Here is a 24873-nt window from a genome sequence, read left to right on the forward strand (position 1 = left end):
GAGGAACTACACTGCAGCCACCTTGAAGGAAGTGTGTGGTAGGACTGAGATTCTTGCTGTATATGAAGAATCTGACAGGATTCACCAAGTGAGTGTTTGTTGGTGTTTGTTTGAGAGTTCTGCTGACGATTGCCAAAATGACTTTGAAAGTCTGCTTGGCAAAGCATCCAACAGGATCTACCACCTCCCTCTCTTCAAGGATATTCTAAGCAGATCACCGATTGACATATGGCTCAACATGTTTCCCCGCAGAAACCTTTCTATGTTGGAGACGTTACAACAGACGGAACATTCCTCGGCAACAAGGCTTTCATAACACCAGGGATATGTTGAACCTCAACACGTTGTGACACTTAGTGTTTGTGTATCTAGGACCTGTACACAGTTTGATGCAACCACACACAGTGTGGCCCATAGACCAGAGGATACATTAAGTGCATTTCTCTGTCCATCCATCCATCCGTCCCCCACCCTTTTCTGGAGATCTGTAGACCATGTCTGTACAAGCACGATGCATTTTGAATCTCCAGATGAAATGGAAGATGGCTTGGGTCACTGTGTAGTGCATCCTGGAGTATGTGTCCTACCTGTATTATGCACAACGACACTAGTTTTCTGCTGCCGCTGAGAGGGAACACTGGCTGAATGGTCAGCACAGTAATTACAGTTGGATATTTCCATGACGTTCCCATTGCAAGTTGTCCACGACTTATTTTAGCCCATGGATCCAGGTGTAAACCAATATAATACTCCTTTTATTGTGTTTAAAAAAAATCTTTTTCATAGTTGTTTTTATAGGGGATCAGATTAGATGTTACACACATTTAGCACCCCTAAAAATGGATGAAACAAATTTGGAGTCGTAGAGTCATTCAACATGCAAACAAGCTCTTCGGACCAACTCATCCATGCCAGCCAAGATGCCCCATCTAAGTTCGTCCCATATACCTGCATTTGGCTTGTACCCCGCTAAAGCATTCCTTTCAATGTACAAGTCCAAGTGTCTTTCAAATGCTGTTCTGGAACCTGCCTCAGCTATATCCTCTGGCAGCTGCTTCCAGATACACGCACCCTCTCTGCACGAGGAGGGAGATGGGAGGGAGGGGGAGGAAGGAGGGGGGGGGAGGGGAGGGGGGGAAGGGAGGAGAGGGGATGGGAGGGAGAGGGGAGGGAGAAGGGGGGGACGGGGAGGGGAGGGGAGGGGGAGGGGGAGGAGAGGGTGCTGCACCAATGCAGGAGAGGTTTGGGCCCAACGGGTCCACTTGGTCTAGTAAGTGTTATGTTTACAGGAACAAGAATGACTTGTCTGGGTGTTACCAGCCCAGACAATGATTGCACCTACACCGCAAGCACAGGCATCTTTTACAGGATTCCATTGTCGACAGCAGTGGGTGGCAAGGTTAGGAAGCCTGGCCGGGAAATAAAAGGAAGCATTTGATAGATATAGGCAACAACACTCAGGTAATTCCCCTGAGGAATGTAAAGGGTGTTGGAGAGTCCTTAAGAAGGAAATTAGGAGGGCAAAAATAAATCATTCAGGATTAAGGAAAATTCGAAGTCATTCTAGAAGTATATTAGGACCAAAATTGTAACTTGGGAAATCCAAAGGGTACTCGACACGTGGAGACATGGTTGAGGTCCTCAATAATAACATTTTGTCACTATTCACCAAGGAGAAAGACATGGAGAGTTTGAGTTCAGGGAGGAGTACGTTGATTGGCTGGACCATTTGAGTATCAAGAGTGTAAGGGGTTTCTGCGCCGAGCTTTCGCCCGACCTAAGGTCCCCGTGCCTTGCTCTGATCCCTTGACCAGGCCGTGCACACTGGTTCCCCGTGAGTGGTTCGACCCACTCACCCCTTACGGTTCTAGACACTGGGCTTAGATGCAGGAGCTCTTATAGTGCAGAAAAAATTCAACCAGACCAGATTTTAAAACCAGGGTTTAAATGAAAAAGGCTTTTATTCAGCACTTGGGACTATTGTCCATGAATACTTATACAGTTCTATAATACATGTCTATGAAACACATACCGAATCACACGAATACTTATAACTATGAATCATAAAACACACAGTTCTATAAGACATATACACGAATACCTTTTACTTATGAATTCTTAAACACAGTTCTGCAAGACACATACACGAATACCTTTTACTTATGAATTCTTAAACGCAGTTCTGCAAGACACATACACGACTGTAAGATGGGGAACGCACAACACATCGCAACCTTGACCAACACATATTTTAGTACACACCCAACGTTTATTCACAACCACCCTCCCCTCTACACTAAACTATGTCCAGGATATGTAGGATTTGGAATGCATGCTCACCATGGGGCTATTACTGGGGTTACTGGCTGTTCGTTTGGCAGTATTTCTCCTCGAGTTGCGTGCCTGTTCCTCTCTCTTGCATCCGTTTTTCTTGCCTGTCTTTTCTTCCTCCTGCATTCGTTTTCTTGCCTGCTTGCGCCTGCAGGTTTTCTTCTAGCTTCAGCTTCTTCCTCCAGTATTTCTTCTTGAGTTTAAAACCCAAAAGTAGTGGCCAGTTATACTGTTTCTGACCCGTCCTATCTCCCGCCAGATCTTGGAATCTCTTTGTTCAAAAAGATATGTATGAGGTTTTCTTCTGATCTGCGCTTATGTTCGGGGATACCGGGGATGGCCAGAAGGTGTAAATTGGGATTTCATTGTGAGGTGATGGGTGTTAACTGGTTTCCCATCACCTACCAGGTAGTTTTCTATGGGCTATTGTGCCCCCTCACTGAGATGAACTGTTTAGGTCGGCTTGGGGCATTGTGAGTATGCTGATGTCAGCGCCCCAGTGTCTGGACTCCGACCTGGTTTCGTAGGTTTCTGCATGGCCAATACCCATCCATTGTTCTGGCCATGGCTTTGCAGAAAACCTAGAGACTGGGATGTAAGGTTTTTACCTTTTTTGTGGCTGGTCACGAGGTCCTGCGGCCATTTTAGGACCCACAGATTGTGACATCCTTTGGTAAACTGACTGCAGCCTTTCTCCGCTATCAGCCCCAGTCTCCCGTTTAAAATGTCCAAACTGCAGCTCTTTGGTTTTGTGTTGATTTCAGAATGAGGGAAAACTTCTCAAATCTTACAAGAGTGTTTTATTAACACATAAGTCCTAAATCAGAACAATAAAATTCTTACCTAGATATTAAGACAATATTAAGGAGGTGCTAGATATCTTGGAACACATTGATTGAAAGATATACTATGCAAACAGTTCTTTTGGCCAACCGAGTCCATGCCGATCATTGATCATACATTTGAGAATCTATGCTATTAGCTGATATCGTTAATTAGAGAGATTGATATTTTGTTGTAGATGGGGGAAGATGGTTTCTTTTGTTGTTGTTTTAGCTAATATAAAATGAATGCTTATTTTCAATAGAAAACAGTAAGATGGATGCTTGCGGCAGAAATGTTATCATTGGGAATGGAATGTGTTTGTCCCTTTATGAATGATAGGGAGTAGACAGAGGAGTATAGGGGTTCCTTGTTCTTAAATTACTCCCTTGTCTGACAGTGTGACCCCTGTGTATTAAAACAGTTAAGAAGCAAGGTCGTGCAGCTGTGAGATTGCTTGTGTATAAGAGATGAAGAAAGTTTCTTTCTCAATAACAACTCCTTATATGGGTGCGTGTGAAAGTAGGAAAAGTTTTGAATCCACTCTAGGTAGATTGATGCGTTTCCCCGAAAGCATGTGACTTATATTAATGGTTTGATTTCTGAGCATGTGACTTGTATTAATGATTTTGTTTTCTCTGTAACCATGGGAATTGTATTAGAATTGTAATTGGTCGTTGATTTCTTCTTGTCACACCTCTTTCTTTTCTGTATAAAAAAGTAAACAATGGTGGAAAAGTTGTTCTTCCCCTCGCCTCAGTTGAGATCTTTTCAGACACTAGTATTGTGTCTGGAGATCCTCACGGGAAGAACCCCACTGTGGAATAAATCTGATGTGCTCATCCAGTATTACTTGTGTTATTCGGACTGAAGGTAAAGAACTTGAATGATCACATTCTCACCAATTCTGATTACCTACTTTCTCATCCACTCCCGACACACTAGGGGGAATTTTACAGAGGCCAATTAACCTACAGACCCACACGTCTTTGGCATGTGGGAGGAAACCAGAGCACCCGGAGGAAATCCATGCAATCACAAGACCGTGCAAACTCCACAGACTGCACCCACAGTCAGGATCGAACCCGGGTCTCTGGTGCTGTGAGGCATCAGCGCTAGAGTTTCGCCATAACATAATTATCCTCAGGCAAAGATGAAGAATGGAGGATAACTTATGTTGTTCCTTTATTTAAAAGGGAGAGCCAGGATGTCAAGTAACTACAGATCAGAGATTACATCAGTAATCTTGGAAAGGCAAGAACTGATTAGGGTTATTTAGCTTAATTTAGTGCTGGGAAAATCGTGTTTCACTAATTTGATTGAGTTTTTTGAGGAGGTAACAAAGGAGATTGATGAAGACTGGATGGTTGATGTTGTCTACATGAACTTTAATAAGGCATCTGACAAGGTCCTGCGTGGTATGCTGGTCTAGAAGGTTATGGCACATGGGAGCCAAGGAGATCTGGCTAATTGGATCCAAAATTGGCCCAGTGACAGGAAGCAGAGGGTGGTGGTGTAACAATGTTTTTTTCTGAGTAGAAGTCTGTAAATAGGGGTGTACCACAGGGAGTGGTGCTGGAATCTTTGCTGTTTGTGATATATATATTTAAGACTTGGTTGTGAATGTAGGAGCTATGACGTAAGTTTGCAGATGACATGAAAATTAGTGGTGCTCTGAATAACAAGGAAGGTTGGCTTAACATTCAGCAGGAAACATATTAGTTGAAAAGTTGGGCGGAGTTTGGCAGGTTCAAATTTTATTCCAACAGGACCAGGTGATGAATTTTGGGAAGTTATCTAGGGGTAGGACATACATATACAGTGTTAGATGGCACAGTGGTAGAGTTGCTGCCTTACAGCACCAGAGACACGGGTAGACGGCACAATGGCCCAGCGTTAGAGTTGCTGCCTTACCGCACCAGAGACTCGGGCTCGATCCTGACTACAGGTGCTGTCTGTACGGAGTTTGCACATTCTCCCCGTGACCTGCGTGGGTTTTCACCGGGTGCTCCAGTCTCCTCCCACACTCCAAAGATGTACAGGTTTTAGGTTAATTGGCTTCGGTAAAATTGTAAATTGTCCCTAGTGTGTAGGATAGTGATAGTATGCAGGGATCACTGGTCGGCATGGGCCGAAGGGCCTGTTTCCACGCTGTATCTCTAAACTAAAACTAAACTAAGGAATATTGATGAACTGAGGGACTTTGGGGTTCAAGTACATAGTTCCCTGATGGTGACAACACAGGTCGATAGGGCCGGGAAGCTTGCCTTCATAGTTTGGGGCATAGAACATAAGAGTTGGGACACTATGTTGCTGCACTTGAAGGATCGTGTGTAGTTCTGAATCATCGTACTATCGGAAGAATGAGATTGCACTGGAGTGTAAGGAGATTCACCAGGATGTTGCTTGGGGACTTTAGTCAAGGTGATATATTGCACAGGGTGAGCTTGTTTTTCTTCGAGCGAAGGAGGCTGACGGGAGACCTGGTAGAATTATATAAGATGCATACCCAGGGTAGATAGTCAAAATCATTTTCCCAAGATAGGGATATCAAAAACAAGAGAGCAGAGTTTTAGCGTGAGTGCTAAGAGTTTTAAAGGGGATCTGAGTGGTAACTTTTTAACACAAAGAATGGTTGGAATTGGAACACACTACAGAGGAACTAGTGGAATAAGATACAATTACTACGTTTAAGAGACATTTAGACGATACTTGTAAAGGCAAAGCGTAGAAGGGTATGGTTCTCATGCAGACTGATATGAATTGTGTTGATGGGCAAAAAGGTCAGCATGAACATCGTGGATCGAAGGGTCTGTTTCTGTGCTGTCTGAAACACATACATTATCTTGCTGGTTGCATTAGCACAGGTTAAATGCACAATTAATTAACGTAATGCGAGCAGCAAGAAAATATCCAAATTTCTAAAGTGATTCTTCTTAAAAAATCTAGATCAGTAAAATATAGTTATGTTTTATTGCATTTTTTTGTAGTATTTCCTCTTTGTCAAAAGTTAGCAAAAGTTATCTACACCAACGTGTATTTTTAGACACCCACTCCTGTGTTATTTATCTAAGTGGTACTGTGGATCTGTTACAGTAGCTTGAGAAAGCTGGTGAGGAGGGCCACGTAATGTTTACTCTCATAACGTTTCCTCTCAAAGATGGAACTGCTGATTATGCAGCACTTCCTGAGTCCTGCCTTGCACTGTCGGTCTGAATTGTTTGTACTCAAAGTCTCTGGAATGTACTTAAAATTGCTCACATCTGTTTGAAAGGCAAAAGTTGCTTAATAACATTGGATGCAATTGAAGCTGTTTCTGCTACTTTGGAGTACCCTCTACCCAATCATCTGTTTGAAACGTAATTCATCTTCTTCTTCTTCTTGCGTTTGAGGCAGCAGAAGTTATGAAGCTGCTTCTGCTGTCTCTGTTTGTTGTCGTTCGCCTGACTGAGGTCAGTTGACAGGGCTCAACACGGGGAGGTCGACAACATGAGCCCCTGTAATTCATCTCAAGTATTAAAAACAACAAACTGCAGATTCTGAATATCAGAAATAAAGATAGAAAGCATACTAACAGGTTGCATCACAGCTTGGTTTGGGAACAGCTCCGTCCAAGACCGCAAGCAATTGCGGAGTTGTAGATGCAGTCCAGTCCATCACACAGACAAGACTCCCCACCATTGATTCCATCTACACTTCACGCTGTCTCGGGAAAGCAGCCAACATACTCGTTCTCACCAAGCACACAGCTGACAATGTCCTTTTCCCTTTATCATCGTTACTTTTTTGCATATCTTTCATTCATTTGTTCCATATCTCTCGACATCACCGTCTTGTTTCCCTTTCCCCTGACTTTCAGTCTGAAGAAGGGTCTCGACCCGAAACGTTACCCATTCCTTTTCTCCAGAGATGGTGCCTGAACCGCAGTTACTCCAGCTTTTTGTACCTACCTTAATCAAAGACTTGTCTCTCCCTGGTCATTCCTTCTTCTCCCTTCCCCCATCGAGCAAATCGTATAGATGTTTGAAAGCATGCACTACCAGACTCGGGAACAGTTTCTTCCCCTCTGTTATTAGGCTTCTGAATGGTCCTTTCCTTAGCTCGTGTACTGTCACCTTTACCCCATTGTGGACATTAGACTTTGTCTAACAAACTGTTGTGCTACAATGCTGAGAACAAAATTCTGCACTCTGTATTCCACCCCTTTGCTCTATCTATTTAGACAATAGACAATAGGTGCAGGACGAGGCCATTCGGCCCTTCGAGCCAGCACCGCCATTCAATGTGATCATGGCTGATCATTCTCAATCAGTACCCCGTTCCTGACTTCTCCCCATACACCCTGACTCCGCTATCCTTAAGAGCTCTATCTAGCTCTCTCTTGAATGCATTCAGAGAATTGGCCTCCACTGCCTTCTGAGGCAGAGAATTCCACAGATTCACAACTCTCTGACTGAAAAAGTTTTTCCTCATCTCAGTTCTAAATGGCCTACCCCTTATTCTTAAACTGAGGCCCCTTGTTCTGGACTCCCCCAACATTGGGAACATGTTTCCTGCCTCTAAGGTGTCCAACCCCTTAATAATCTTATATGTTTCGATAAGATCTCCTCTCATTCTTCTAAATTCCAGTGTATACAAGCCTAGTCTCTCCAGTCTTTCAACATATGACAGTCCCCCCATTCCGGGAATTAACCTAGTAAACCTACGCTGCACGCCCTCAATAGCAAGAATTTACTTGAGTTTGACTTCATTGTATTATTTGATATAGTTGGATAGTATGCGAAACAAAGTTTTTCACTGTATCTGTGACAGTAAGAAACCTAAACCGAAAGAATATGCTTGCAATACTCAGCAGGTCAAGTAGTTTCTGTGGAGATAGAAAAAAAACCAGAGTTAAAGTTTTTGGTTGATGATCTTACATGACATGATGAACCGAATGGCCTAATTCTGCTTTTATGTCTTATGCGAACTCCTTGGCTCTGTGGCGGTCGCTGTAGGGGGAAATTGCTGGCTTGGAAATGATGCTGGGAGGACTGTGAACCAAAGATACTATCTTTGCTGTGAACTCCCTCATCCCTGTGGAGAGCTCTGTGGGAGGGAAATTGCTGGCTTGGAAATGATGGCTGGGAGGACTGAGAACTCCTCCAGTACTGTGGGGGGGCGCTGTGGCTTGGAAATGATGGCCGGGGAGGACAGTGAACTCCTCCGGCCTGTGGGGAGCGCTGCGCTGTGACTCCGGACTGAGGGAGGGGGGCGTTGCGCTGTGTCTGCGGCCCTGTGGGGGGCGGTGCGGGCGGAGGGCGGTCGGTCGCACTGAGCGGGATCAGGCAGAGGCCGCGGGTTCGGCCATCGCAGGCGGGCGAACTTCGTCGTCGTTGACAAACCTCTCACCGAAGAAAGCTGAGGTAACACTGAAACCCCTCCAACATGTTTATTTTGTCCTTTCCAACTAACTGATTAAATGAAATAAGGATTTAGAATTTGGCAGAATTGTTTTATTTAAAGCTGGCCATGTTGATTCATGTCTGTGTGTTGTTTGTTTGTTTGTTTTCTGCAAAGGAAGCATCTACTTTCCATTTAAATGTTTTGTTTTACTTCTAATGCTTCTGTTGTAAAGAGCAGATATTGTGGTGGATTTGTTGACAGTTTGTGTTTTCATGCATTGTTGCCCTTTCAACACAATTGCTGGATGATAAACATATTCTATTTTCATGCAGATTGTACCTATGTGTTGTTTAGTTTAGCAGACTGGACACATCATAAGACAGGTTGTCAGCAATTTATCAGACTGGACACATCATAGACAGGTTTAAAAGTTGTTTGGTAAGATGTTAATTCAGTGGAGGAGTCAGATTTATATCATGATGCCTTAGGTGGCTGTATTTCAAACTTATGTTTGTGTGCCATTGTATGTTCCTTCTTGGTACCTGCACTGATGTACAGTACTTTGGTCAACGTGGGTTGTTTTTAAATGTGTTATACAAATACAATTTACTTGACTTGACTCCTGTGGTGTCTTCAAACCTCTGCATTTGGAACAGTTTTGGCCAGGTTTTTACACCCTTTCAAAACCGTAAACACATCACTTTAAAGCAGTATTTTTTAAGGCAGAGCTTGATAGGTTCTTGATTAGAAAGAGCATCAAAGTTTATGAGAAAGCAAGAGGATGGGGTGGAGAGGGAAAATAGATCTGCCATGATTGAATGTTGGAGCTGACTCGAAGGGCCAAACGGTCAGAATTGTGGTCTTAATACACGATATCGTACACATTTTCTGTGCTGTTAATATACCTATATAAAAATAATCTGGCAAAATGCACATGTTGTAGAACATTTTGTCTCGGTGCGAAGAAAATGTCAGGGAAAATCACCCACTTGTAGTAAGAAGAGAAGTGTGGCTGTGTTGTGTAGGAAGAAACCGCAGATGCTGGTTTAAACCGAAGATAGACACAAAATACAGGAGTAACTCAACGGGGCAGAAGGAATGGGTGACGTTTTGGGTGCCTTCAGGGTCTCGACCTGAAACGTCACCCATTCCTTGTCTTCTGCTGAGTTACTAAGCATTTTGTGTCTATCGCTGGCTATACTGTGCTGGTCTTTCAAAACCTTAGTAAGGCTCCTGTTTCTTAGGTCAGATTATCAACTAAAAGATAAAGATGGGTTGCATTGCACGTAACGACATTTTAAATGAGTAAGTATTATAAGTGGACATGCAAATCCTATTGATTTCCTTCTTATTCACCATACTAGTTCTGATACAGAAAATCCTAACCAATTCTCCTCACTGAAGTGAACTAATTTGTGCATTTCTGTATTTACAGTGTGTCTTGTAATCTTCAATATGATCACAATTATGTGGATCTTTAGGTGACGGTGCATGCTGCTTTTTGTTTATTTATCTTTTTCACATGTGGGTGGCTTTGAACCTTTTGTTCTATTTTCAGTCTTTATACTTTTTTATTAAATCTGACATTCACTTAGGTTAACAAACAAATCTTTGATTGTACTTGACTGGGTTTATCTTGCACTAAATGTTATTCACATTGTTCCCTTTATCATGTAACTGTATACTGAATGGCTCGATTGTAATCATGTGTTGTCTTTCCGCTGACTGGTTAGTACACAACAAATGCTTTTCACTGTACCTCGATACACGTGACAATAAACTAAACTAAACTATCCCAATGTATATTGCTACATGTTGTTCACTGTCATCTGTTCTGTATTTTTGTAAAACTTCTACATTCATCTCAATACTATTTCAACTCATTCATTTTCCCAACTCAGGCTCCCTGGCCAAGTATTAGACAAAATTAAGCATTTAATTGGGTCCATTCTGGAGAAACTGGGCAAACCTCGATTTTGACCCAGGGCTGAATATGAGGAGAGATTCGACAGTGTTTATTCGTCATATGTGCCAGATATAAACTGGAACAATGAGATTCTTGATTGCGACTGCATTACAGGATTTGGCCCAGAGAGAACAAAACCAGATGAGATGGCGAAGAAATAGTTTTAAAAATAGAAAGCTACAATAAAAATAAGTCATTTGTGATAAGTAGAATAAAGATATTGGGCTTGGTCCATGAACTATGATTGGTCCATTGTTATGGGAGTATGCTAGAGAGAGCTATAGGCTTAGCGTTCACTCCAGTTTATTTGTAAACAATGGAATCTTGATTATTTAACATGGAGGGGACTGTCCTTCTATTGAGACAGACCGACAACAACTGGGTCCATCACTACTCTCCTCAGTCTCACCCTTCTTACTCGTATTTGTTAGGTAGTCATTGGACTTTGACCTGTTGTTTATTACCCACTCAAATCCACAAAACCTGCAGATAAAATTTTCAAGTCTTTGTGTAAAATTGCTGGGAGGCCAAATTCTCCTCTTCTCTATACATGTAGCTGAGATCCAGATCATGCCGTGTAGTAAATCCTTCCAACTACTGGCCCGATTCCGACAGCCGCTAGTTATTATCACGTTAAATCAAGAGCTCAGGAACTCTGAAACATTATTTTAAATAGCCGTTGGATTTTGGCAATTATTTCATATCATGCTCCCACCAACTGGACACTTCCACATATGTGGTTTTCATTTTGATTTTTCTATTATTAATTTCTCTAACTTCAAGTAACCCTTGTTTTCCCCTTCTCTCTCTCCGTCCCCATCCTAGTTCTCCGATTAGTTTCACTATCTTCCTGATTAAATGTTGACTGATTGTGTGCCTCTTTGTCACCTTCCCCTCAGCTCACAATGAACCATTCTACATTTTCCTTAATCATCATCCCTTTTTATCTGTGTTTGCACACCTTATCCTTCCATATCTCTATGTCTCCCTCTCCCCTGACTCTCATTCTGAAGAAGAGTCTCGACCCGAAACGTCACCCATTCCTTTTCTCCAGAGATGTTGCCTGTACTGTTGAGTTACTCCAGCATTTTGTGTCTATCTGTGGTTTTCATTTGACTTATTTCTTAGTCCTATGGAATTGCCCAACACAGAAGGAGGCCAATTAGTCCATTGAGCCTTTGTCAGGACTTTGAAAAAACCACCCACTTTGCTTATGTTCTGTTCTTTGTCCATTACTGAATAATTTCTTTTTTTGTAATTGTGTTGTGGATATTGCTGCAGAATCTACACCTGCCTTTCCAGGCAATGTTTTCTTGATCATTAATGTTATCAAGAACTTGCTGTTACTTAAATAGCAATGTCAATGAGATTCTGGTAATATCTTTATGTTGCTTGCAAGAGGGAAACTATAAACGAACTAGTCCTTGAAATCTATTTACATGCATTAATTTTTTGTGCTGAAATATTTCTGGTTTATTTTCTTCTATTTCTTCAGTGTCCAGATCTCTGCTCCACTGTTGGCAATTCCAGACGAGTGAGATGGGGAAGAGTTGTAAAGTGGTGGTGTGTGGACTGGCATCAGTCGGAAAAACTGCCATTTTGGAACAACTTCTGTACGGAAACCATATCGTTGGTAAGTGCAAAGGCAAAAGTTGTTCAGGAAAATCAGCTTCATTTGCATCTTTATACTTCCAGGTAGGACTTGAGTAATAGAGGTTTTAGTTGTAGTGTGGGCATGGAGTTGTGGGTGTGGGTGACGGCCAGGGCAAGGGACTAATGGTGAGATAATGGTGAAGAAGAGGAGTTGTGTACACCATTCTTCAGGAATTTGGGAACAGAATACATGACAACAGATAAAAAGTACAGGAGTATCTCAGCGGGTCAGGCAGCATCTCTGGAGAAAAAAAATGGGTGATGTTTTGGGTCGGAAATCTTCTTCAGACTGAAAGTAGGGATGGGGGGATCTGAAGGCAGGAAAAAAAAAAGAAAAGGGGAAAAAAGTTTTGTTTCTACCTGCAGTTCCACCCCTCTACTTTCATTCTGAAGAAGGGTTACGACCTGAAATGTCACACATTCTTTTTCTCCGGAGATATTGCACTGACCCATTGAGTTACTCCTGTACTTTTTGTCTATCTTCAGTTTAAAACAGCATCTGCAGTTTCTTCCTGCATAACTGTGTAAATGGTGATCTTACAAAAAAAATACTGGTGGAATAACATTTGGATCTTTAAGGGCAGAAAATTAGAAATTAAATTATGACACTAACTTAATTAATCTGATGCAGAGCACATGAGAAATAAGATTAGAAAAAATGACCATTGATCAATAGTCAATAGTCGTTTATTTGTCACATACACATAAATGTGTAGTGAAATGAAACATTACCCGCAGTTGAACAATAAGACCAATAAGAATAATCAATAAAAATGCAATAACACATACAATCACAAACTAACACCAAACAAAAAGAAACATTCATCACAGTGAGTCTCCTCCAGTCCCTCTTCACTGTGATGGAAGGCCACAATGTCTTTTCTCTTCCCCTGTCGTCTTGTCCCGCGGTCAGGCTGTTGTCGTTGCCACGTCGGGGCGGTCGGGGCTCCCGACATTGAAGCCCCCGCTGGGCGGTGAAAATCCCGCGGCCTATTTCAGGCCGCGCCGGACAGTGAAAGGTCCGCGGCGGGCCGACCCAAGCCCCGCGATTCGGGGCGGGCGAACACGCTGCCTCTGCCGCTGCCGGAGCTCCCGATGTCGGCCCCCACCCAGGGGCCTGCGGGCTTCCGACGTCCACGCGGCCCGCGCCGGAGCCTCCGGAGACGAGTCGCAGCCGCTCCCGCAGCATCCGCAGGCAGCCAGCGCCGCAGGTGGTGAGTCCAGGCCACGGGCTCTGCGAACCAGAGCCCCAGGTGGTCCCAGGTGCATGGCCGGTGGTAGGCCGCAATGGGAACGGAGACACGACACAGAAACCAAGGTCGCGTCTCCGTTTGGGAGAGAGAATTTTACAGTTCCCGTTCCCTCCCACCCCCTCCCCCCCCCCCCCCCCCAAACATAACATACAAACCCTACACCATATTAAAACTACAATTCAGACAAAAACAACAAAAAACACAAAAGACAGACGGACTGCAGGCAAGCCGCAGCGGCGACGGCAGCGCTGGCTCCTGTTCAAGAGCCCTGTTATTTAGTAAGATTGCATCTGATCAATTCCTTTGTTAGGGCATCTGTTGTTGAGTCTTCACTGCTGCAAACTACTCCGATTAAGTGGCAATAATCGAAAAACTTTTTAAAAGCTGCAGACGCTGCAAATTTGAAATTAAAGTAATATATCAGATAGCATTTGTGAAGAGAAAAAGGAAATTAATGTTGGGGTGGGGCAGGCGACATTTTGGTTCGGGACTTCTTCAGATTGAAGAAGGGTTCTGATCCAAAACGTTGCCTATCCATGTTTTCCAGTGATGGTGGCTGATCCGCTGAGGTAATCCAGCACTTTGTGTCCTTTTAGGTAAAACTGTATCTGCAGTTCCTTGTTTCTATAAATAAATGTTGAGGTTATTAATCATTCATCTGATGAAGGGTCATTCAACTTGAAATGTGAACTCGATTTCGCATTTCATGGATGCCTTCTGACTTGCTCAATATTTCCAGGATTATCTAATTTTACTTTAGATCTAAAAGAAATTGGCCATGGACATTGTGTGTCATCCCAACTGGTAACATACAGCAAGTGTTAGTTTCAGAACATACATGAATAACATTGGTTTTATTAATTATTTTATTCACTGGAATTTAGAAGAATGAGAGGGGATCTTATAGCAATATATAAAATTATAAAAGGACTGGACAAGTTAGATGCAGGAAAAATGTTCCCAATGTTGAGGGAGTCCAGAACCAGGGGCCCCAGTCTAAGAATAAAGGGGAGGCCATTTAAAACTGAGATGAGAAAAAACTTTAAATTTGTGGAATTCTCTGCCACAGAAGGCAGTAGAGGCCAATTTACTGGATGAATGTAAAAGAGTTAGATGGAGCTATAGGGGCAAGCGGAATCAAGGGATATGGGGAGAAGGCAGGCACGAGTTACTGATTGTGTATGATCAGCCATGATCACAATGAATGGTGGTGCTGGCTCGAAGGGCCAAATGGCCTCCTCCTGCACCTATTTTCAATGTTTCTATGTTTCTAATCTGATGCATTACACCATGTGAAATAGGAGGAGAAATTAACCAGGGGGTCCCTTGAACTTGTCCAGTCACCCAGTACAATATCTGGCTCATTGTTCATTCTTAACCTCTTCTATATCCCCTGATTGTAGCCAAAATATTAATTCCAGTCTTGACTTTTTTCAGTGACAGCATCCCCAGTATTCTGGGGGTTGAGAAATCAAAAGATTCACGACCATTTGAATGGAAGAATTTTTCATCGAAGTAGTTGTAAATATTTGCAACCCCATCCTGAAACCCTTTGTTCTGGACTTTCTTAGAGTCATAGAGCGATACCGCACTGAAATGGTCCCTGCGGCCCACCTCATCCATGCCAATCATTGTGATATCTACACCAATCCCACTTGCCTCCATTAGGTCAATACGCCTTTATGCCTTTCCTATCCAAATGCCTTTTAAACATTTTAACTGTATTTGCTTCTACCACTTCCTCTTGCAACTTGTATAATTACCATCCTGTGTATGGGTAACCCTTCCCCTCAGATCTCTTAAATTTCTTGCCTCTCAACTTAAACCTATACCCTCTCGATCTAGACTCCTCCGTTCTGGGAAAAGTCTCTGACTCTCTATCTGATCTACTCTTCTCATGATTTTGTAAACCTTCATCGGGTTACCCTCTGCCTACTACGCTTCAGTCCAGCTTCCTAACCAACAAAAGGAAATTGATTCTCTGTATTTTACTGTATCCAGTTTTGAGTTTTGAGAGCATCTATTAACCACACTGCATTAGGTAATGAAGCAGCACAGGTTGCATGATATAAAGCAGACAGTTTAATTTATAGTAGATAAAATTAATTTACTCCAAAATAGTCTGTGTCCAAAGAGCAGATGTAGTGGAAACTACTGCAACTTCTCCAGTAAAAGCAGGATAATTTCTGCAGGAACTCCACTGAATGGTGGATAGCGACATAAACTGTTACATACAACAGAAGTGTGGTGATCGGGGTTGCTTCGTAGGGCCCATTAATTGATGACTCTCGGACTACCATTGATAGGACTTTATCTTGTACTAAACATTATTCCCTTATCATATATCTATCTGCACACTCTGAATGGCTCGATTGTAATCATGTATTGTCTTTCCGTTGACCGGTCACGCAACAAAAGCTATTCACTGTACCTCGGTACACGTGACAATAAACCAAACTGAACTGATTATTGGTAGGCTATAGTGTTGTCATTTAACAGCTTTTTTAATCTCCACCCTCTCCCCAAAAAGGTTCTGAGACCAATGAAACCCTGGAAGACATTTATGTTGGTTCCATCGAGACGGACCGTGGTGTCCGGGAACAGGTCCGCTTTTATGACACCAAAGGCCTGAGGGAAGGCACCGAGCTCCCCAAGCACTACTATTCCTTTGCTGATGGGTTTGTGCTGGTGTACAGCATTGACAGTTGGGAATCCTATAAACGGGTCGAAGCCCTCAAAAAGGAAATCGACAGGTCGCGTGACAAGAAAGAGGTACTGGAATTAACTTTGTTCTGTGGTCCAAGCATCAAAACGTTTCAGTGTTGGAAATGTGCCAATTAACAATTTATATTTGCTTGTCACTGTTTTCAGCTAATCCTCTATAACGCCGGAAAACCTCATGTGATGTTTATTAAAAATGCTAGCTTGGTGAAAGATTGGTTCACAACAATGAGGAATGTCAATGCTTGAAAGCTGAGCATTCTGTTATTTCTCCCAGTTTCAGTGACACTTTAATGTTTGAAGAATAGTCATTCCATCTACTGGCTTATTGCAAGAAAAACAAATATTGGATGGAATCACACCTATATAATCGGGTTTGAACACCATCTGAAACGCTGAAAATCCGTTTGGGAACGTTGCTTAGTTTAGTTTAGAGATACAGCACGGAAACAGGTCCTTCGGCCCACTAAGTCCAACCGACCAGCGACCCCCGCACATTAACACTATCCTACAAACCCCAGGGACAAATTACATTTATACCAAGCCAATTAACCTACAAACCTGTACGTCTTTGGAATGTTGGAGGAAACCGAAGATCTTGGAGGAAACCCAGGCGGTCACAGGGAGAATGTACAAACTCTGAACAGACAGCACCCATGGTCAGGATCGAACCCGGGTCACTGGTGCTGTAAGTGCTGTAAGGCAGCAACTCTACCGCTGCGCCACCGTTCTTTTTATTTATAAAGAATAAAGAAATATTTAGAGCAGTGTGAATGAGAAACCAGTTGCTTGACATTTATGTGTCGTCTAATCCACTAGGAACTCACTTCAAATGCATTTTATGTAGAACATGCAGAGACTACATCTGGAGCATAGCGTATAGTCACGATATGATCTCACCAGGCTTCTTTATAATTGAAGCAAGGTGTTTCTGCTCATTTGCTTCTGAATCTTAATATTTCTTTTTGTTAAAATACAAGCATCTAGAGAGCTGCAGTACTGAGTTCTTGAGCAAGGACAACATCTAATAAATGGAAGGGTAAACTTGTCCATATTCAATTTAGTTTATTATTGTCATGTGTACTGTGTTACAGTGAAAAGCTTTTTTGTTGCGTGCTATCCAGTCAGCAAAAACACTACACATGATTACAATTAAGCCGTCCACAGTGTAGAGATACAGGATAAAGGATATAACGTTTAGTGCAAGGTAAAGTCCAATATACGTACATACATTTTTAAGAGAGGCTGATGGATAATGATCAAGGGCACAAATTGAACAGTACAGTATAGGAAAAGGCCTTCAAATCTTGACAAACCTCTTCCCATTTTAACATATTGGCTCCCAAGGTCTGTCAAAATGTCCTCTCCAATTTTCCACTTTCCTTTTGAAAATAGTTATAGTTCTAATGACTATTACAAGGACGAGCTGCCTGCAAGCATCTTAACTAATGCTGATACGATTATTTCCCCCCCCCCCAAAATAAACTTTATTCAGAATAAAAACTATATCCAAAACGAAAACTCTGTAAAAGCTCCTCAGACATTCTCAATGTCTATACATTCAATAGTGTCATACTCAATAATGTATGCACCTACACTTCAACAAAACACCCATGCCAACCATGTGGCTCCCTGGGGTGATATACCTTTCCTTTTTTGAGAGGTGTCCCCTCTTCCCTCAATGTTCAGTGGCTGAAGGGCACTGGATTGCGGCTTACCCCACACTTGGCATTCATAAATTCGTAAGTTCTGGGAGCAGAATAAGGCCATTTGGCCCATCAAATCTACTCAGCCATTCAATCATGGCTGATCTATCTTTCCCTCTCAACCCCATTCTCCTGCCTTCGCCCCATAACCTCTGACACCCTTACTAATCAATTTTGGCTGCACCAAGCTTCAGTGAGTACCTCAGCACGTTAGCTCCTGCAATCTTGCAGAAGCTGAACAACTTGGTAGCGATCAGAGATAAAACTAGTGGTTGTTCTGTTTCAGTTCCACATTGGACAGTGTATTTATCAGCTAAGGAAACAACTGCATTGGATATCATTTTGCAATTTTCTTAATCTTGAAATGGTTTTACCCTTAAAAATGATTTTACTGAAAAGAAGTAATACCTTTGTACAGGCGTGCTTTGAAAGTTTTAGTTAGCATTGAAAGCTCTGCATTTCTGGCCCTTCCTGCAGGTGACCATTGTAGTTCTGGGGAACAAGTGTGACCTCCAGGATGGGCGACGTGTGGACCATGAAGCTGTTCAGCAGTGGGCAAAGACGGAGAAGGTCAGACTGTGGGAGGTGTCTGTGGCAGAGCGCAAGACCCTGATCGAGCCTTTCGTCCACCTAGCCAGCAAGATGACACAGCCTCAGAGCAAGTCCACCTTTCCTCTCAGCCGAAAAAAGGGGAGCGGCTCAATTGACTCTTGATCGCAGATGCAGAGAGGGCATTGAAGTGCATCATTTTACTTCATCCCTGCAAACTATATATCCATGAAGAGCTATACTTATTTATGTTGTCAATGTTCTTTCTTCTATTGAGTATTATCAAAGCAAGATCTTAAAATACGATTGGATTAGTTTTGAAATGCACTGTCTGATATTGTGCAAATTAACGTTATAGAGTATCGGAGATTCTGTAAGAATGAATCAAACATGAGTCATCTGTACTAACTGGAATGGCACAGAGATTTGGCTTCTTCATTTAACATTGGCACTCTGGAGTTAAAAAACAGAAAAAGCTGGAAACAGGTCTTTGGTCTGAAACAGAACTGTTTCTCTTTCCACATATGCTGCCTGACTGAGTGTTTCCAGTATTTTCGCTCGGTTCAGATTTCCAGCATCTGCAGTGTTTTGGCTTTGTTATTTCCAGGAAACTGGGGTGAGGCAGGAAAATTGAATATTCATTACAAATAAAGATGCTAGGAACTGTAGTATAAGAAAATAACTGCAGATGCTGGTACAAATCGAAGGTATTTATTCACAAAATGCTGGAGTAACTCAGCAGATCAGGCAGCATCTCAGGAGAGAAGGAATGTGCGACGTTTCTTCTAGATACATCGCTAGATAGAGCTCTTAAGGATAGTGGAGTCAGGGGGTATGGGGAGAAGGCAGGAACGGGGTACTGATTTAGAATGATCAGCCATGATCACACTGAATGGCGGTGCTGGCTCGAAGGGCCAAATGGCCTCCTCCTGCACCTATTGTCTATTGTCTATTGTTTCGGGTCGAGACCCTTCAGACTGAACTGCAGTAGATCAGCCGGCATCTCTCCAATTTTCATGTATTGAATGTTATACACACCCAGTATTTCATATCCTGGTTTATTAACTTTCAGTGTTTTTTGCCTGCTTTTGAAGTCTGCTGCAGGAAAGTCAGCTATTCCAAAAAAAAAACTTGTCAAGCCAATCTTATTTAAAAAGAAGTGAGTTCTTTCTTAAATGTTGAGAAACTAAAATTACCTGAGAATGTAGAATGGAGCTTGACTTAGTCAAACTTATCACCTGTATTCAAGGCAAAGGACATAGAGGGGAGTGTGGTCACGGAGAGGTATGTAGTTAATCTGGACTAGGTCATTATTGATTTGAAGATATTGAATATTATAGGATGCTTAGGGGGTTGATATTTCCCTGGGATCAGATGAGGTCGATCCCAGGTTGTTATGAGAAGTAGAGGGGGAGGTAGCCGGGGGCCTGCAAAGATTTTTGAATCTTTGTTAGCGATAGGTGAGATGCCAGAAGATTGAAGGATATCTAATGTTTTATTTAACAATGGCAGCAAAGATAAGTCGGGTAACTGCAGGTCAGCGGAGAAAATCCTAAAGGATAGGATTCATGTACATTTAGAAAGGTAGGGACTGACCAGAGATCGTCAGTATACCTTTGTATCTTGATTCATGTAGCCCATGTTATGACTTCATAAGTTTTCGAGAATCAAAATAATAGCTGTTTGTAGAGGAAAAACATTTCATAATTTTTTTGTAAACCGAAGGGAAGGTTGACATATCTCATCGGGACCAGAATGTATTTTTGATCATTCAAACTGGTCTGTACAAACCTCCACACTCCATTGCCTTGACAAATTGTTTACTGGATGTGCTCAGAATTGGATTAATCAGTTTGTTCTCTATAAACAGAGACTCAAATTAACTCCTGATTTTCTTCAAATCTTTAGATCTTCTCCCCTTAATTCTTCATCCTCAGCCGATATTATTGCACAAAAATAATGTTCCTTTTTAGCCACTAATTGATCTTTGGGGATTCACATGCCTTCAATCAAAAAGACTGCTTCCTTCTAAACCATGTTCTCCAGGGATGCTGCCTGACCCACTAATTTACTCCAGCACTTTGTCATTTTTTTGTAAACCAACATCTGCAGTTTCTTGTTTCTACTTCTTCCTCCTAAACATTTGAGTTTATACCTTGCCTTCACCGCTTTCATTAAAAAATAACACACCAACTTCAGCCATCTGGTGTGTCACATTTAGTAGATGGTGCTGATGGGTTCAGAAGATGGAAGGCACAGAACTTTGACCTTCACATGTTTGTCCAAATCATTTGGGTTCTTCCAGAGCCACTTTCTTTGATCCTTGAGCCATTTGCTGGAGAAGCAGCACAAATGTACTGCAACACCTCATGGTTATAAGCAGTCTGACCCATTGGTAGCAGAAGATAGACACAAAATGCTGGAGTAGGACACAAAAGGATATAACGAGTGGGTTGCTGTCGGGATCATTGTTGTGGCCCCAATCATTCAAAATTTATCTCAACAATTTGGATGAGGGGACCTACTATAACAATATGTCCACGTTTGCCAGTGGTGTTAGGCTGGATGCCAGGGTGAATTGTAATGAGGATACAGTGACATCTGAAAGAGACAGGCTAAGTAAATGAAAAATTGCATAATGGGCACAATATAATGTGGGGAAAAAAGAAGTTAAGCACTTGGGTTAAAAAAAAGCGGAATATCTTAAATGGACCCAGAAATATTGGTGTTCAGAGTTCATGCACATACTGCAAGCAATGTGGAAGAGACATGGAAAGATGAGGGTTTGAGTAAAAATAAATGATTGCAATTAGAGGATCTTAGTACGATTACACCTGGAAAATATATACAAGTCTGGTCTCCCTACCTAAAAAACTTCCTGGGATTGGGATTGGGGATTGTTCCATGATGCTACATTTCTTCCCTCTCTAACACAGGGGTGAAAGTAATTTAAAGTTCCTACTGGTGTGTTTGTGAAGCTTATATTGACAATTTAAGCTATTTGTACCAATTGCCAGCCCTATCTTTACCAGTATGATGTACTGACCTATACTGGTTTATTTTCACATCTGCCTAGAAGAATGTAAGGTGATCCCATTGAAACACGGCAATTATAGAGGGGTTAACAGCAGAGATGCAAGGGTGCAGGTTCCTCTGGCTGGAGTGACCAGACTCGGTGGGCACAGTCTCAAAATAAATGATTGATCATTCAGGACACGGGAGATAACGTTTCTTCAACCACAAGTCAGTCAATCTTTGGAATTTTCTATGAAGGCTCAGATGATGAATTTTTCCCAACCTAGCGATCGGTCAGTTTTTGGATATTGAGATCATCAGGGATTGTTGAGGTTGATGCAGGGAGGTGGTGCTGAGGGTTTTAAATCAGGCACAATTCTGTTGAATGGCAAATCAATCAGGTAAGAGGGACTGGATGGCTTTCTCCTGTTTCCAATTCTTTCATTTTTATAAACGAGATGCCCGCTACTAGAAGAAATGCATAAAATCATGGTGCATTCAGTCACAATTTTGAAAGGTGCGTACCACAATCATGCATAAATATAAATAGTCTTGATGGTTTAGGGAAAAAATGCCATTGTTTCATGCAGTGTATCCTGTTCTTAGCTATACTGTAAATCTATCACTTCACTCAGCAAGTGCTGATTGAATGACCTTGGGGATCAGCAGGAAAATCGGCGGCACGGTGGCGCTGCGATAGAGTTGCTGCCTTACAGCGCTGGAGAACCGGGTTTGATCCTGACTACGGGTGCTGTCTGTACAGAATTTGTACGTTTTTCCCATGACCTGCCTGGGTTTCTCTGGGAGCTTCTATTTACTCCCACACTTCAAAGACATGCAGGTTTGTAGGCTAATTGGCTTGGTAAAAATTGTAAATTGTCTTTAGTGTGTGTAGGATAGTATTCGTGTCCGGGGATTGCTGGTCAGTATTGACTCAGTGGGCCGAAGGGGCTGTTTCCGCTCTAGAGTAAACTAAACTAAACTTGGAGGGACATGATATTGTGGACACACTTCCACATAGCATCATTTTAAGCCAGTTCATTGACTTGCTAAATGGTGAGAGTTGTTGGTATATTAACCATGGTCTGTGCACATTTCCAGTGTAGCTGCGACATACATTGCAGTAGATGCTAAGCCCAGGGGGACAAAATGCTCACAGCAGATTGAGTTCCAAAGTTCTCCTGCGGAGATGAGATTTATAATTTAGTCTCACTAGTGCAAGACGTACTGCAGTGGTAATGCACATTGGGAATTAATCAAAAGTGTGATGGATTGCTGCCCTCTTATTCAAAGAGCTTCTTGCCAGGAGCGTTACATCATAATATTTCTCCAGGGCCCAGAGTGTTATGATGTTCAACATAGATTTCTGCCAGATTTTAAATTGTGGTTTCATTGTTATGTTAGAAAATCAATATGTAAGACTCCCCTGGCTCATTCTGCCATTTCCTACTTCTATCCACCTGATTGCTCATTTTGATCTCTCAGCCCCAATTTCCTTTCCACTGTTATTACAAGGTAACTCAGTGTGCCACTGCAGAGAACAAATGTAGTATCTATGCTCTCAGTATTAACGGTGATACTGAGAGCAGGTTGGAAAACCTGTGGCGAAGAGCAAGCCAAAACCTGTGTAACGTAAGACCAGCCCAGTAGCTCCTGCTGGCCTGGGAATGCCGACCGACAAGAAAGCATCATAACCTTAGCTGATAGATTCCTATTTATGGTCGGGCTTTCAGTGTGTGATTGGGAATTACAGGTGCATGGAGCTTAAACATACCAGTTCACAATGCATAGAGCATAGTACAGTCACAACATCAGGCCCAGCGGCTCGCAATGATTGTGCCGAACATGATGCCAAGATAAACTGTTCTCATCTGGCTGTACATGATCCATATCCCTCTATTCCCTGCACTGCCATGTGCCTATCTAAAAGCCTCTTGAACATCACTATTGTGTCTGCCTCCACCACCACCACCCCTGGCCATGTGTTCCAGGCTCCCACTACTCTGTGTAAAACAAATTTGCCCTGCACATCTCCATTAAACTTTCCGCCTCTCACTTCGAGTTATGCCTTCTAGTGTTGGACATCTGAATTTGGGCAAAAGGTCACAACGATGTAAATCTGCAATTCAGATTCATGGTGCGACTGCTGACCTGGACATTTTTAGCTGCATCAAAGTGGACACTGCTTATTTTGAGGATCTAGCGTGTGATGCCTATGCTCTGTTCCACAGCCACATTAATGGTGGAATGATGGATAGCGAGATCAGGGAGAGCGACAGGTGGGTGGGAAGGCATCCGAGTCAGTGGTGGATAATTGAAGTTAAGTAGGAATATTACTGGATCGGGGTTTGCAATGGGAAGATGCTCAACAATGGTTATTCCCAGGACAATATGATCCAAAAGGAGCATCACAGTCAGAACTAGCATCAGGGGCACAGAGATGGTTTACACCTAGAAATGTCCAATTGGGCACAAAATAACCTGTGGGGAAAAAAGATTTTCTGTTGCTAAATGCTGGACTAAACAGCATTATGTAATTGAATTTCTGTGTAATTACCTTAACATTTCAGGCATGGAATTAAAATGTTCTTGTTTGGTAATAGGCCAGAAAATTTGCCATCGCACATTTAGTGCTCCATCAACCCTGATGTAACAGGCTTTGAATGCAATCTGATGTAGGGTATTCCTACCTCCCTCCACGCTGACCTACAGCGGTATTCAGCAGCCTTAAATGTGTTGTTGGGTTGTGGGCTCATGGAAAAGATTAATAAAGAAATAAAGGCAGAAACTGCTAGAGTGATGGCAGACGAAACGTCACTTATCCTTTTTCTCCAGAGATGCAGCCCGGCCAGCATTGTGTGTTTATGCATAGACGTTCATAATTGAGGTGAGTGTTGTGTATGTAGTATTGAAGAGCCTGGTATTGTTGGGAAGAATCCATTATTGAACCTGTGAATTTAGGAGTAATTATACAAATTCATTTTTCATTGGTAAAAGGATATTGCTAGAATCACACAGTCCTTACAAAGTGTCCCCTTCGTACAGCTTTACATTTGCTTATTTTCCGTCTCTCACGTTGCCAACTACTGCTAAAGCCGCCCTGACAGTCCTGTGTGGCTTCCCCCATGGCACTGGGTGAATGTGATCATGTTGCTAACACGCCGTGGATGATAACATTTCACTCCCGATTCACGTCAACAGCAGTAAGATTCTGCTGAGAGTGGCTGCTTAAAAAAACCGCATCCTATTTCACAGACGTCTAAAGATGGGGAGAAATGTCTAACGCCTGCATCTGAACAGTGTTTCATTTTGACTTTATGTTGAATTAAAGAAATGTAATGGAAGGGAGCAGGTCGTTTCTCACTTCAGGCAGTCAGGTCATCTGTCGCTGCTGCATCCGCCGTCTTGCAGACTGAAGCACGAGGCACCAACAAAACTATTATGGCTAGTCTGGAAGCTTGTTCTTTGTTAA

At 42.4% G+C, this 24873-nt stretch overlaps 1 protein-coding gene across 2 annotated transcripts; it reads left to right on the forward strand.

The window, feature by feature from the left end:
* The first annotated feature begins 8427 nt into the window (after window positions 1–8427).
* Window positions 8428–22127, forward strand: nkiras2 (NFKB inhibitor interacting Ras-like 2). 2 transcript variants are annotated; one of them, XM_078424644.1, is made up of 4 exons: window positions 8428–8558; window positions 12000–12137; window positions 15941–16182; window positions 18315–22126. In XM_078424644.1, exons 2-4 carry the CDS (start codon window positions 12044–12046, stop codon window positions 18549–18551), a joined length of 573 nt encoding a protein of 190 aa, XP_078280770.1. In that variant the 5' UTR covers window positions 8428–8558; window positions 12000–12043; the 3' UTR covers window positions 18552–22126. The 2 variants fall into 2 exon arrangements, with proteins under 2 accessions (XP_078280770.1, XP_078280771.1); XM_078424645.1 differs by lacking the exon at window positions 8428–8558 and having other exon boundaries at window positions 12004–12137; window positions 18315–22127.
* Window positions 22128–24873: the final 2746 nt, after the last annotated feature.

This window comes from Rhinoraja longicauda, chromosome 29 (assembly GCF_053455715.1).
Source record: "Rhinoraja longicauda isolate Sanriku21f chromosome 29, sRhiLon1.1, whole genome shotgun sequence".
Taxonomy (NCBI): domain Eukaryota; kingdom Metazoa; phylum Chordata; class Chondrichthyes; order Rajiformes; family Arhynchobatidae; genus Rhinoraja; species Rhinoraja longicauda.

What these genes read in the sequence shown, in the direction of transcription:
- nkiras2 (XM_078424644.1), top strand. Translation starts at nt 12,044, where the DNA reads ATGGGGAAGAGTTGTAAAGTGGTGGTGTGTGGACTGGCATCAGTCGGA. An exon ending in GTACGGAAACCATATCGTTG is followed by an intron (nt 12,138 to 15,940) that starts GTAAGTGCAAAG and finishes CTCCCCAAAAAG; the next exon opens with GTTCTGAGACCAATGAAACC. An exon ending in GGTCGCGTGACAAGAAAGAG is followed by an intron (nt 16,183 to 18,314) that starts GTACTGGAATTA and finishes CCCTTCCTGCAG; the next exon opens with GTGACCATTGTAGTTCTGGG.